Genomic DNA, 15,156 nt, shown 5'->3' on the forward strand with positions numbered 1-15,156 from the left:
AGAAGACCTTCAGCGAGATGAAGATGAACTCATGCAGGAGAAGACCTTCAGCGAGATGAAGATGAACTCATGCAGGAGAAGACCTTCAGCGAGATGAAGATGACCTCATGCAGGAGAAGACCTTCAGCGAGATGAAGATGAACTCATGCAGGAGAAGACCTTCAGCGAGATGAAGATGAACTCATGCAGGAGAAGACCTTCACTCCTTGTTGGCGGTAAAACCTGGACTCTGACTGTTGTTCTAACTTTTGTCTCATGTTCTCGTCACGATCGTCCAGAGAACCTCAGTCTCACAGACCGTTGGCTGGAGCTTCAGCGGAAACACTTGAAAACGAACACGAGCGACTTTTATTTCAAGGGTATATTAATTATTATTAAATACATTTATTATTAAAGTAGATGTTCTTTGATGTCATTGATCAGAAGATTCCGTTACTTTTCCAAAACTTGTGCCTTTTAATCTGTAAATATATGCTACAGTTGACCTGGATTTAAAAGATGAATCAAAAAAGTTGATTTACTATTAAATAAATACGTGTTAAAAAAGGTTTGATTAAATCATGTAGTTTCTGAATTAAAGGTATTGTTGTGTGTAGTTTAAATCATGTATAACTGCGGAATGAACATGTGGTTTGTGGTATAACGAGGATGGAGACAAAGACTCGATGTATTTAAGAATTATTTGCATTTTGTCAAATAAAGCGGTTTATAATTTTCACAAAAGAAAGACTTCTGACCGAAGACACATGAACGGCATCAGGATCACAAACAGACGGAGAAGCTGCTTTTCTTCTTTTATTTTCCAAAATTATTTTGTTTCTGTACATTTTTTTTCCATGTCGCTCTGAAGCTGAACATCTGGGTTGAAGCTGACGTCACGCGCCGCGCGAACATCTGGCGGCAGAAAAACAAAAGCATTTTTGGCGTCAAGTCTGTAGTTTGAATCCTGGAGGCGCTCGAGTCCACAGACAGCATCACCGTTTGTGCGTCACTTCCTGCTGCTGGAGCGTCACTCAAACACACTACAACTCAGGATGGCAACAGAAACGCAGGCAGAAACATCAGCGCCCCCTACAGGACAGGAGCGCGACTTCCTTCTTACACGCAGGAAAAAACAACTTGGAAATAAAATAAGGATTTTTTTTTTGTTTTTTTTTAAAGCAAAAACGTCAAAGTGATTTCACTCGCTCACCTGAACATTCTTTCACTTTCAGTGCAAATGAGGTAGCCATGACGACAGAGGGCAGAGGTCACGACCCGCCGCGCGGATGTTTCGACTCATTCAGACGTTTCGAGAAATAAAACAAATAAAAAAAGGGATTGTTGGCACCGGGGAGTGAAATAATACTGGCTCCAATATAAACATCAACCCAGCCACGAACTCTGGGAAATAAAATTCTTAAAATACTTTATAGCTTTTTATCACAGTAACGTTGCCCTCCTCGTCGCCACCTAGTGGTAAAAAATTGGCATCAACAATAAAAAACATAAATATTGCAACTGCAGTAGTCATCAGAATAACAAGTCTAAAACGGCTAATTAGCGTTAGCGCTGCTATGTATATGTTCTACGTGAACGCACAGCTGTTGCCGTGGCGACGACCGTTAACTCGTCAGTCTTCTATACAGATCTTTTTTTTTTTTTTATTCCATTTTAGGAGCTCCAGGTGTGAACCTCTACTGGACACGTATGATCATGTGACTGGACCAGAACCCCACCAGAGGGGGGACACTGGAGAGTCGTGGAAGATTTCCAGAGGTCAAAGGTCAAGATGGCGCTAGACCCTACCCAAAAACAAACAAAAAAACATCACGAGGTCTGGACTCTTCGTATGTACATCATTAAGGTCAGAGGTCACGAAAGCAAGATTATAAAACGTGGACGAGCCCTGTTTGGCGTTAAATAAAAATGATTCGGACAAATTCCTCTGAAGGCGGCGAACAGAAGCAGGAAATCAAAGATGGCGGCGCTCAGGAGTACGACAGGTGAGAGCCGTTGGAAATGTGTGAGGTCACAGACGTGCTGCGACTCAGACCGCCGTCACTCCCGGCGCCCCCCGGACCTCCCGACGCCGTCCTGCGCAGCGGCTGCGGGCTGTTCCTGAGCGCCATCAGGCCGCCGCCCCTCATCCCCAGAGCCACGCCCCCGTAACCCCCCTGCGAGGACGAGGAGGACGAGGCGGAGGACGGGGGGGAGGTGGTGCGGGAGAGGGGGGGCGGGGGCGGGGGGGGCGGCAGCACGGCCAGAGACTGCGAGGATCCGTGAGACGACAGGTACTGGTGGTGATGGTGGTGGGCCTGCGAGTGGTGCGAGTAATGGCCGCCGCCCACCCACTCCCGGGCGTGGTCGCGGCTCTCGCGCTCCTCGCGGTACAGGTGCGGCGTGCTCTGGTGGTGCTGGTAGTGCTGGGGGAGGTAGTGCTGCTGGTGGGCGGGGGGGGGCGGGTGAGCGCGCCCCACCTTGCCGGGGTCGCCGTCGCGCCCGAAGCCGTGCGACGAGGTGACGGACTCGGCCCGGCTGAAGCCCCCGCCGTGGTTCTGACTGCGCCAGGACGGCGTCGCCACGGAGTTCTGGACGCTGTGGCTCCAGTGGCCGCCGGAGCGCGGGACGGGGCGCGACGGCCAGCCGCTGGACCCCGAGGACGGGCTGGGGGTCGGGTAGCCCTGGTTGTACGCCTCGGCCGGGATCCCGCTGAGCGCCATGTTGCTGAAGCCCAGACGCATGCTCTCCGAGTCGAAGGCCTCGATCTCGTGGGCCTGGCGCTCCAGCAGGGTCCGGATCCGGTCCGAACGCTCGTTCTGCAGCGACAGCATCTCCTCCTCGATCTGGACAGAGAGTCAAGGTCACAGATGATCCTCGTCAAACAACAAAAACAAACAAAACAACAATACGATGCATTAATAAACATGCAACAATGTTTCTCACCGACTGATTAATTCTATTCAACTCTCAGGTTTAAGACATTTTTATCTCATATTTAAATTCATGATTAGGTTCTTAGGATATGAAGGATGATGAGCCTCAACATGTGGCTGAGAAGGTTCAGATGAACCAGATGTTACCCGTTGTTCCAGCAGAGCTCTGCGGATGGACACGCGCTGCTCCAGCTCCTTGACCTCGCGCTCGTGCTGCCCGTCTGTGTGGATCTTGATCTTGCTCTGGTAGGCGTTGAGCAGCTCCAGCTCCTGCTGCAGCTGCATGTGCAGCACCTGGTACTCCGCCTCCTGGGTCTCATCCAGGCGCAGCTGTGGACCGGAGACGGAGGTGAGACCAGTCAGCTCAGTGTTGGCGTGACTGTGTGCTGGTCATGTGACTGTGTGCTGGTCATGTGACTGTGTGCTGGTCATGTGACTGTGTGCTGGTCATGTGACTGTGTGCTGGTCATGTGACTGTGTTGTGGTCATGTGACTGTGTGCTGGTCATGTGACTGTGGTGTGGTCATGTGACTGTGTGCTGGTCATGTGACTGTGTGCTGGTCATGTGACTGTGGTGTGGTCATGTGACTGTGGTGTGGTCATGTGACTGTGTGCTGGTCATGTGACTGTGTGCTGGTCATGTGACTGTGTGCTGGTCATGTGACTGTGTGCTGGTCATGTGACTGTGGTGTGCTGGTCATGTGACTGTGTGCTGGTCATGTGACTGTGTGCTGGTCATGTGACTGTGGTGTGGTCATGTGACTGTGGTGTGGTCATGTGACTGTGTGCTGGTCATGTGACTGTGTGCTGGTCATGTGACTGTGTTGTGATCATGTGACTGTGTGCTGGTCATGTGACTGTGGTGTGGTCATGTGACTGTGGTGTGGTCATGTGACTGTGTGCTGGTCATGTGACTGTGGTGTGGTCATGTGACTGTGGTGTGGTCATGTGACTGTGTGCTGGTCATGTGACTGTGTGCTGGTCATGTGACTGTGTTGTGATCATGTGACTGTGTGCTGGTCATGTGACTGTGGTGTGGTCATGTGACTGTGGTGTGGTCATGTGACTGTGTGCTGGTCATGTGACTGTGGTGTGGTCATGTGACTGTGGTGTGGTCATGTGACTGTGTTGTGGTCATGTGACTGTGTTGTGGTCATGTGACTGTGTTGTGGTCATGTGACTGTGGTGTGGTCATGTGACTGTGTGCTGGTCATGTGACTGTGTGCTGGTCATGTGACTGTGCTGGTCATGTGACTGTGTTGTGGTCATGTGACTGTGGTGTGGTCATGTGACTGTGTGCTGGTCATGTGACTGTGCTGGTCATGTGACTGTGTTGTGGTCATGTGACTGTGTTGTGGTCATGTGACTGTGGTGTGGTCATGTGACTGTGGTGTGGTCATGTGACTGTGTGCTGGTCATGTGACTGTGTGCTGGTCATGTGACTGTGTTGTGGTCATGTGACTGTGGTGTGGTCATGTGACTGTGTGCTGGTCATGTGACTGTGTGCTGGTCATGTGACTGTGTGCTGGTCATGTGACTGTGTTGTGGTCATGTGACTGTGGTGTGGTCATGTGACTGTGGTGTGGTCATGTGACTGTGTGCTGGTCATGTGACTGTGTTGTGGTCATGTGACTGTGGTGTGGTCATGTGACTGTGTTGTGGTCATGTGACTGTGGTGTGGTCATGTGACTGTGTGCTGGTCATGTGACTGTGTTGTGGTCATGTGACTGTGGTGTAGTCATGTGACTGTGTTGTGGTCATGTGACTGTGTGCTGGTCATGTGACTGTGGTGTGGTCATGTGACTGTGGTGTGGTCATGTGACTGTGGTGTGGTCATGTGACTGTGTTGTGGTCATGTGACTGTGTTGTGGTCATGTGACTGTGTTGTGGTCATGTGACTGTGGTGTGGTCATGTGACTGTGTTGTGGTCATGTGACTGTGGTGTGGTCATGTGACTGTGGTGTGGTCATGTGACTGTGGTGTGGTCATGTGACTGTGTTGTGGTCATGTGACTGTGTTGTGGTCATGTGACTGTGCTGGTCATGTGACTGTGGTGTGGTCATGTGACTGTGTTGTGGTCATGTGACTGTGTTGTGGTCATGTGACTGTGTTGTGGTCATGTGACTGTGTTGTGGTCATGTGACTGTGTTGTGGTCATGTGACTGTGTTGTGGTCATGTGACTGTGTGCTGGTCATGTGACTGTGTGCTGGTCATGTGACTGGGTGGTCATGTGACTGTGTTGTGGTCATGTGACTGTGTGCTGGTCATGTGACTGTGTGCTGGTCATGTGACTGTGTGCTGGTCATGTGACTGTGTGCTGGTCATGTGACTGGGTGGTCATGTGACTGTGGTGTGGTCATGTGACTGTGTGCTGGTCATGTGACTGGGTGGTCATGTGACTGTGTGCTGGTCATGTGACTGTGTGGTCAGCCAGGTGCTCGGTGGGCGGGTCTTCTTGCCTTACTCACAGCCTGCGTGGACAGCATGTCGTTGACCGAGTGGTCGTACTGCTCGGCCAGGATGGCCAGCTTACGTGTCTGCTCCTCCTTCAGCCGCTTCAGCACCACCTTGTGGTCGCACTTGGGCGTGTTCTCCAGCAGGTGGTTCCTCAGCGCCTTGTACTGCCGGGTCTGGATCTTGCAGGTCTCCTGGAACTGCCGCTTGATCTGCAGCTCTTTGGACTGCGGGGACATCAGAGTGTAGGCATGAGTGACATCAGAGTGTAGGCATGAGTGACATCAGAGTGTAGGCATGAGTGACATCAGAGTGTAGGCATGAGTGACATCAGAGTGTAGGCATGAGTGACATCAGAGTGTAGGCATGAGTGACATCAGAGTGTAGGCATGAGTGACATCAGAGTGTAGGCATGAGTGACATCAGAGTGTAGGCACGAGTGACATCAGAGTGTAGGCACGAGTGACATCAGAGTGTAGGCACGAGTGACATCAGAGTGTAGGCACGAGTGACATCAGAGTGTAGGCATGAGTGACATCAGAGTGTAGGCATGAGTGACATCAGAGTGTAGGCATTGGTGACATCAGAGTGTAGGCATGAGTGACATCAGAGTGTAGGCATGAGTGACATCAGAGTGTAGGCATGAGTGACATCAGAGTGTAGGCACGAGTGACATCAGAGTGTAGGCACGAGTGACATCAGAGTGTAGGCACGAGTGACATCAGAGTGTAGGCACGAGTGACATCAGAGTGTAGGCATGAGTGACATCAGAGTGTAGGCATGAGTGACATCAGAGTGTAGGCATTGGTGACATCAGAGTGTAGGCATGAGTGACATCAGAGTGTAGGCATGAGTGACATCAGAGTGTAGGCATGGGTGACATCAGTGTAGGCATGGGTGACATCAGAGTGTAGGCATGAGTGACATCAGAGTGTAGGCATGAGTGACATCAGAGTGTAGGCATGGGTGACATCAGAGTGTAGGCATGAGTGACATCAGAGTGTAGGCATGAGTGACATCAGAGTGTAGGCATTGGTGACATCAGAGTGTAGGCATGGGTGACATCAGAGTGTAGGCATGAGTGACATCAGAGTGTAGGCATGAGTGACATCAGAGTGTAGGCATGAGTGACATCAGAGTGTAGGCATTGGTGACATCAGAGTGTAGGCATGAGTGACATCAGAGTGTAGGCATGGGTGACATCAGAGTGTAGGCATGAGTGACATCAGAGTGTAGGCATGAGTGACATCAGAGTGTAGGCATGAGTGACATCAGAGTGTAGGCATTGGTGACATCAGAGTGTAGGCATGAGTGACATCAGAGTGTAGGCATGAGTGACATCAGAGTGTAGGCATGAGTGACATCAGAGTGTAGGCATGAGTGACATCAGAGTGTAGGCATGAGTGACATCAGAGTGTAGGCATGAGTGACATCAGAGTGTAGGCATTGGTGACATCAGAGTGTAGGCATGAGTGACATCAGAGTGTAGGCATGAGTGACATCAGAGTGTAGGCATGAGTGACATCAGAGTGTAGGCATGGGTGACATCAGAGTGTAGGCATGAGTGACATCAGAGTGTAGGCATGAGTGACATCAGAGTGTAGGCATGAGTGACATCAGAGTGTAGGCATGAGTGACATCAGAGTGTAGGCATGAGTGACATCAGAGTGTAGGCATTGGTGACATCAGAGTGTAGGCATGGGTGACATCAGAGTGTAGGCATGAGTGACATCAGAGTGTCGGCACGAGTGACATCAGAGTGTAGGCATGAGTGACATCAGAGTGTAGGCATGGGTGACATCAGAGTGTCGGCACGAGTGACATCAGAGTGTAGGCACGAGTGACATCAGAGTGTAGGCATGAGTGACATCAGAGTGTAGGCATGGGTGACATCAGAGTGTAGGCATGAGTGACATCAGAGTGTAGGCATGGGTGACATCAGAGTGTCGGCACGAGTGACATCAGAGTGTAGGCATGAGTGACATCAGAGTGTAGGCATGGGTGACATCAGAGTGTCGGCACGAGTGACATCAGAGTGTAGGCACGAGTGACATCAGAGTGTAGGCATGAGTGACATCAGAGTGTAGGCATGGGTGACATCAGAGTGTAGGCATGAGTGACATCAGAGTGTAGGCATGGGTGACATCAGAGTGTAGGCATGAGTGACATCAGAGTGTAGGCATGAGTGACATCAGAGTGTAGGCATGAGTGACATCAGAGTGTAGGCACGAGTGACATCAGAGTGTAGGCATGAGTGACATCAGAGTGTAGGCATGAGTGACATCAGAGTGTAGGCACGAGTGACATCAGAGTGTAGGCATGAGTGACATCAGAGTGTAGGCATGAGTGACATCAGAGTGTAGGCATGGGTGACATCAGAGTGTAGGCATGAGTGACATCAGAGTGAGGAAGTGAGCAGGTGTGTCGTGTCTCACCTTCAGGCTCTTGGGCTGCTGTCGGACCTCCACCGTGTGTTTCTGACGCAGTTCCTGCTCTCGCCGCTTGTTGTACTCCATCTGGTTGGTGAGCTCTGTCTGGTGCTGGGTCCGGATCAGCTCGGCCCGGGTCCTCTGGACCGAGCCCAGCTGACGGAACTCCAGCTCCTGGGTGGACTCGTGGTGCCGTAGCAACATGGCGCACTCCAGGTCCTTCTGGGTCTGCTTCTTATTCAGGTCCTGCAGTGACCATCAGTTTTTTGTGAGTGTGTACACGAGTGTGTACACGAGTGTGTACACGAGTGTGTACACGAGTGTGTACACGAGTGTGTAAACGTGTCTCACCTCTCGCAGCAGGTCCTGCTCCAGGTTGTGTCGGGCCAGCAGCATCTTCCTCTTGTACTGGCGACACTGCAGCTCGTAGTATTGTCTCTGGCGCCGCAAGAGTCCTGCCTCCTCCTCCGCCTGCATCTGCTGCAGACACTCCTTCTGCCGCCCCAGCCACTCCTGCTTCTCCCTCTTCGGCGTGGACTGGTTCTCACTCAGCTCCTGACCCACCAGAACCAGCCAGTGTGAGCTGAAGCTGCTCCTCATTACACAGGTGTGTGTGTGTGTGTGTGTATATATATCCTTATGCCTGCCTGTCTGTCTATATATATATATACAGTATATATCTATATATATATACGTGTGTGTAAATCTGTGTGAGTGTGTTTGTGTGTATATAGGTGTATGTGTGTGTAGGTGTCACACCTCCTTCAGCTGATCCTTGCGTAGTCTGTACTGTCTCTTCTGTGAGTCCAGTAAACTGGTGAGTTCCTTCTTCTGCTGACCCAGGATGTGCTGCTGGAACTTCTTCTCTTCAGCCAGAGCTGCTTTCGTCTGCGGTGGGTCGACACTCGTCAGTACTCGCAGGTACTCGCAGGTACTCGCAGGTACTCAGTCACAGCTTCAGCAGGGCGACTCACCTCCTTGTCCAGTATGGCCTGGTGCTTCTTCACCAGCTTGTCGGACTCTGCGGAGAAGCTGGTCCTCTGGCTCTCCAGCTCCTTGTCCAGCTTCAGCTGGTGCTCGTCCATCTCGGCCTTCAGCTTGTTCTCCAGGCCCATCAGCTGCTTCTGGTGCTGCCGCCGCATCCGCTTGTAGCCCGACATCTGCTCCCGCAGTGCCGAGCCCTGCTCGTGCTCCTGGATCTGCCGAGTGACCTGAGGAGAGAAGAGGTCAGGCTCGGGGTCGACCTCCGACGGGGACGCCAGGGTCGACACGCACCAGCGAGGCCGTCCGAATGGTGGCGAAGTGGTCTCTGTTGCGGTAGTAAGCCCTGCGGCGACCAGCAGAGGGCGCCTGAGGCGGCTCCATCTCCGGCTGGTACGGGTCGTCGTAGATGTTGTCCGGTCCCTGAGGAGCACGAGGCGTCAGCTGGTTGTGCGACTGGGATTGTGCGTCTCGTGCGTTACCGAGGGTCTGTGAATGATGGAGCTGTTGGAGGTGACCGTGGTCTCGCCCTCGTGCAGCATCATCATCTCGCTGCTGTCGTCCGAGGCGTCGGCGAGGCTGTTGACCGAGCTGCTCTGGGAGCTGGCGGAGATGGACATGGAGGGGACGGACTGGGACGACTCCAGGCTGTTGACCGTGCCGCTGCGCAGCAGGTACGCCTCCACCTCCTGACAGACACACACAGGTGAGCCGCGCCCACACACACACACACACACACACACACACACGATCCTCACCTCCTCGTCCTCGCCGCCCTCGGACACCGGCCCGTTCTGCTGCGTCTCCTGGAACAGGATCTTCTTCATCTTGCGATACTGCAGGTTGTCCAGCTCTCTGACGGCGTCTTTAGTCCTGGCGATGAGGTCCATGACGGCCGTCAGGGGGCGCTCTCGGCACAGGAAGCGATGCTGCAGAGAAGAAGGAGGTCCGGGGGGTCAGAGGGAGCGAGCGGGTTTCTGGGGTCAAATGTAAGGTCTGCTGACATTGAGCAGCACGTCGGAGGTGGGCCGGTCCTGAGGGATCTTCTGGAGACACGAGTCCACGAAGTTGCGGAACGAGTCGGACCTGAGGAGGGAGAGAAAGTGTGAGCGGAGAAGGTTTTGACGGGGGTGACCCGGGGGGGTCAAAGGTCTCACCAGTGGTTGGACTGCAGAACTGGACTCTCGTTCTGAGCGATGTGATATAAGGCACTCATCGCGTTCATGTTGAAGAGCGGAGGCTTCCTCTCAGCTGCACACACCGAGGGGGATTGTTGAAGAAGGGGGGAGTGGGGGAGACAAAGAGAGAGAGAGAGTTACCCAGTTCTATCGTGGTGATCCCCAGCGACCAGACGTCCACCTTGCCGTCGTACTGTCCCTCATCCATGGCCAGAATCACCTCTGGTGCCATCCTGAACAAAAGGTCAGAGCGAAGAATCCATTAAATATGTTAACGAAGATGATGTTTATTTGTTTTGTCATCGTTTTTAATGATTATTTTTCAATAAACAATATTTAAAATAAATCATTATACTTCCCTAATTATTAACATAACGTGTAAATATTCACATTTGTTCCTTTTTTGTGTGTTGCAACTAAACTTCTGGCCTCTAGATGGCAGCAGTACAGCTAAAAGAAGAATGATGACGATACATGATACTACACATGTATCCTACACTATCACAACACCAGAGTCAAGTACTGGACAATACTACACATATATACTTGTTACTACACTATCACAACACCAGAGTCAAGTACTGGACAATACTACACATATATACTTGTTACTACACTATCACAACAACAGAGTCAAGTACTGGACAATACTACACATATATACTTGTTACTACACTATCACAACACCAGAGTCAAGTACTGGACAATACTACACATATATACTTGTTACTACACTATCACAACACCAGAGTCAAGTACTGGACAATACTACACATATATACTTGTTACTACACTATCACAACACCAGAGTCAAGTACTGGACAATACTACACATATATACTTGTTACTACACTATCACAACACCAGAGTCAAGTACTGGACAATACTACACATATATCCTTGTTACTACACTATCACAACACCAGAGTCAAGTACTGGACAATACTACACATATATACTTGTTACTACACTATCACAACACCAGAGTCAAGTACTGGACAATACTACACATATATACTTGTTACTACACTATCAAAACACCAGAGTCAAGTACTGGACAATACTACACATATATACTTGTTACTACACTATCACAACACCAGAGTCAAGTACTGGACAATACTACACATATATACTTGTTACTACACTATCACAACACCAGAGTCAAGTACTGGACAATACTACACATATATACTTGTTACTACACTATCACAACACCAGAGTCAAGTACTGGACAATACTACACATATATACTTGTTACTACACTATCACAACACCAGAGTCAAGTACTGGACAATACTACACATATATACTTGTTACTACACTATCACAACACCAGAGTCAAGTACTGGACAATACTACACATATATACTTGTTACTACACTATCACAACACCAGAGTCAAGTACTGGACAATACTACACATATATACTTGTTACTACACTATCACAACACCAGAGTCAAGTACTGGACAATACTACACATATATCCTTGTTACTACACTATCACAACACCAGAGTCAAGTACTGGACAATACTACACATATATACTTGTTACTACACTATCACAACACCAGAGTCAAGTACTGGACAATACTACACATATATACTTGTTACTACACTATCAAAACACCAGAGTCAAGTACTGGACAATACTACACATATATACTTGTTACTACACTATCACAACACCAGAGTCAAGTACTGGACAATACTACAAATATATACTTGTTACTACACTATCAAAACACCAGAGTCAAGTACTGGACAATACTACACATATATACTTGTTACTACACTATCACAACACCAGAGTCAAGTACTGGACAATACTACACATATATACTTGTTACTACACTATCACAACACCAGAGTCAAGTACTGGACAATACTACACATATATACTTGTTACTACACTATCACAACATCAGAGTCAAGTACTGGACAATACTACACATATATACTTGTTACTACACTATCACAACATCAGAGTCAAGTACTGGACAATACTACACATATATACTTGTTACTACACTATCACAACACCAGAGTCAAGTACTGGACAATACTACACATATATACTTGTTACTACACTATCACAACACCAGAGTCAAGTACTGGACAATACTACACATATATACTTGTTACTACACTATCACAACACCAGAGTCAAGTACTGGACAATACTACACATATATACTTGTTACTACACTATCACAACACCAGAGTCAAGTACTGGACAATACTACACATATATACTTGTTACTACACTATCACAACACCAGAGTAGAGTACTGGACAATACTACACATATATACTTGTTACTACACCATCACTATATATTGTATTGTTGACCCCTGTGTTGCCGAAAAACATGAATAATTATTTATATTTGTTAATAACATTGGATGAAGATTGTATCTTTTGGTCGCACACTCACCAGTATGGAGTCCCGACAAACGAGTTGGCTGGAGCCACGATGGAGGCGGAACCGAAGTCGCCCAGTTTGACTTGACCCGGTTCCGTGAGCAGGATGTTTCCAGCCTTCACATCCCTGCGAAGAACCACACACACACGTCAGCCCACGCACACGCCAGACAACACACTCACACCTACCTGTGGATCATGTTGTGCGAGTGCAGGTAGGCCAGACCCAGCAGTGCACCATGGGTAATAGCAGCAATCTCCACCTCCTGAAGCGGCTTCTTGTGGACTACGGAGAGACGACGAGTTAACGACGGTAAGTCACCGCGAGTCAGAGGCGGTTCTCACCCTCCAGCAGGTCCGAGGCCGAGCCCAGGCAGTACTCCATGACCAGCTGGCGGAGAAAAGAAGGATCAGTCGGGGTAACGGACGCAGCGTGACATCATCAGTACGCACCCATGCCGTGTGTTCCCTCAGGTAGCAGCCGCGGTACTCGATGGTGTTGGGGTGTCGCAGCTTCTGCAGGAACTTCACCTCCTTGATGATGTCCTGCCACTTCTGACCACCAGGGGGAGAATCACAACGTCAAACGAGTGCAACAAGGCGTCAAACGAGAGCCGCGAGGCGTGGCCCGGTTTTGATTGACAGGTTACCTCGTTAGTCTGTTTGCCGCTGTACGACATCTTCTTGATGGCCACCACCTCATTGTTACGGACGTCCCGTGCCTGAAACGGGTCGGTCTTAGTTGGAGGGAACAAACGCACACACACACACACACACGACTCACAAAGTAGACGGCTCCGAAGCTTCCATGTCCGATCTCCCGCAGGTCAGCGAACAGCTTCTCGGGATCGTCCTTGCAGAACAGATCTGCTAGATCCGGGTCCTTGAGATTGCCCGCACGAGCGCTCGCCGGCATGGCCAGGGCCTGGTCAGGGGGGTCGCAACCACACAATCAATATCAACAGGAAGCGGCGTCTTAGCGTTCAAGCGGGCGGAGAACCCGACAGGAAGTCGGGTTGAAAGAGACTTTGGACCGGTTTATATTTGGACGAGGTGACCTGGTTCCGAGTTAAACCCGGCTGAGATTGAACACGAGTCATTAGTGTTTGATTAACAATCCGTCACGACGTTTGTGCAAACAATCCTGCCTCCGTGATTGTTTTCTCAAAGGAAATACAGCAGAACAAAATGATCGAGACACTTATTCGCAGCACAGACCTCGAATGACCCAATCGTACACATCATTATCGGACCAGAACCCGACGAGAGTTCCACTTGAAACCTGATGTAAATAAAGTATTTATATTTAATTCTTTCGATATGTCAATTTTGAACGTAATGTCTTCGTCTTGTTGTATCCACTGCTGTCATTACTACCACATCCTGTGTTTTGTTTTCAACCTCAGCAATGAACTTCTTTTTTTTCAGTCTGACGTGTCAAAGGTCACTGAGGTCCAGGTCACATGGTGCCCCTGTGAGAAACGGTCACGTGACACTACTGAAGACGACAAGCCATCAGAGCGCTGAGCCACGCTCCCAAGACTCCAGAGCGATCCAACGTCACTAATGGAAACACATGGTGACCCCTGCAGGGTCAGCTGACGCCTGCATCATCCAGGGACTCCCCACAGACGTGAACCTCCTGAGGCATCAGCAGGTGGCGCTCTGACTCACAGACGCTGGTTTTTCATGCGGTTTCTGATCCAAACTCAAGGTTCTGTGATTTCAAGATGTTTCGTGGATCAAGGAGCTCCGTCATCCGCCCGGGACTCGGACCAGAGCCGCGGGTCCGGGAGGAGACCACAGAACCCAGCTGGAATGTCTCCACTCTGGCGCTGGAACGTCTGAGAATGCGTCACTTAGGAACCAAGTGGCCCATAAAAGGAAAGTTCGAGCCACGGATGACTGAACGTTGACAACATCATCATCTTTTGTTCCTCCTTCTCCACCATCTTCATCTCAGGGCCACCATTTCTGGGGCTTTTCTGCTCGTTTCCTTCCCGGTCATTGTTCTCTTGGTACCGAACACACTCCAGACTCTGTGACCCAGATAACGACGAGAACGGTTCTGAGCTCCCGCCATTAAAAGCCCTCGAATCTTAGCGTGAACGGATGTTACAGAGACGATACCGAACCGAGCCAACTGGGCTCGGAGCACACAGACAAGAACTCACCGCGGCTGGTTGTGGTTCCGCACCGGAACAGAACCGGAACAGATCAGGGGGTTCGTTGGCGAGCTAGCGGGCTTCACTCCTCATCTCGCGGGGGTCTCTCAACACGACGTCCGGTCCATTCCTGCACCAGGACCGTCTGGGAGACACGAGTTTAGGGCGGTATCCTCGAGACCCGCCGGCTGGTTCCGTTATTCGGCGACTAGCATCGGCTAACACTTTAGCTTAGCTTCGTTAGCCTGGGGGCTAGCGGTTCTGTCGGGGTGTGGCGGACGGGTCTGCGGGGGACTTCACCGCCGAACACTGACGCGTGGACCCGCCTGGATATTGACATTGAACGCGGAGAAGACTGAGTCCACGTCCCGGTTCGGCCTCGGTTCCGCCGCCGTTTTTGTTCTAAACACAAGATGGCACGGAGGGGCGGGGCTCCGGGCCGGAAGCTGACACATTCCAGTTCCGCCCAGACTTCCGGTGTAGAAATAAAGTCTGCAAATAATTGTTGACCTATTTAGAATTAATCATGTTTTTTATTGTTTTTTTTCGTTTCCGTAAATCTCTTTTGAATATAAAACCTTTTTTTTATTTCAAATTAAAATCGTGAA

At 50.1% G+C, this 15,156-nt stretch overlaps 1 protein-coding gene across 2 annotated transcripts; it reads right to left on the reverse strand.

Moving 5' to 3' along the window:
* Positions 1-782: 782 nt before the first annotated feature.
* Positions 783-14,974, reverse strand: taok2a (TAO kinase 2a). 2 transcript variants are annotated; one of them, XM_087808722.1, is made up of 20 exons: positions 14,558-14,974; positions 13,168-13,308; positions 13,034-13,105; positions 12,837-12,938; positions 12,729-12,774; positions 12,573-12,669; positions 12,397-12,510; positions 10,100-10,191; positions 9,938-10,031; positions 9,785-9,866; positions 9,539-9,709; positions 9,263-9,469; positions 9,075-9,203; positions 8,774-9,010; positions 8,559-8,687; positions 8,151-8,354; positions 7,806-8,045; positions 5,385-5,597; positions 3,063-3,245; positions 783-2,825 (listed from the first exon to the last, which is right to left on the reverse strand). In XM_087808722.1, the coding sequence occupies exons 2-20, from the start codon at positions 13,297-13,299 to the stop codon at positions 1,971-1,973; spliced, it is 3,399 nt and encodes a 1,132-aa protein (XP_087664848.1). In that variant the 5' UTR covers positions 13,300-13,308; positions 14,558-14,974; the 3' UTR covers positions 783-1,970. The 2 variants fall into 2 exon arrangements, with proteins under 2 accessions (XP_087664848.1, XP_087664847.1); XM_087808721.1 differs by having other exon boundaries at positions 5,376-5,597.
* Positions 14,975-15,156: the final 182 nt, after the last annotated feature.

The sequence above is a fragment of the Callionymus lyra genome, chromosome 15 (genome assembly GCF_982586985.1).
Source record: "Callionymus lyra chromosome 15, fCalLyr1.hap1.1, whole genome shotgun sequence".
Lineage (NCBI taxonomy): Eukaryota > Metazoa > Chordata > Actinopteri > Syngnathiformes > Callionymidae > Callionymus > Callionymus lyra.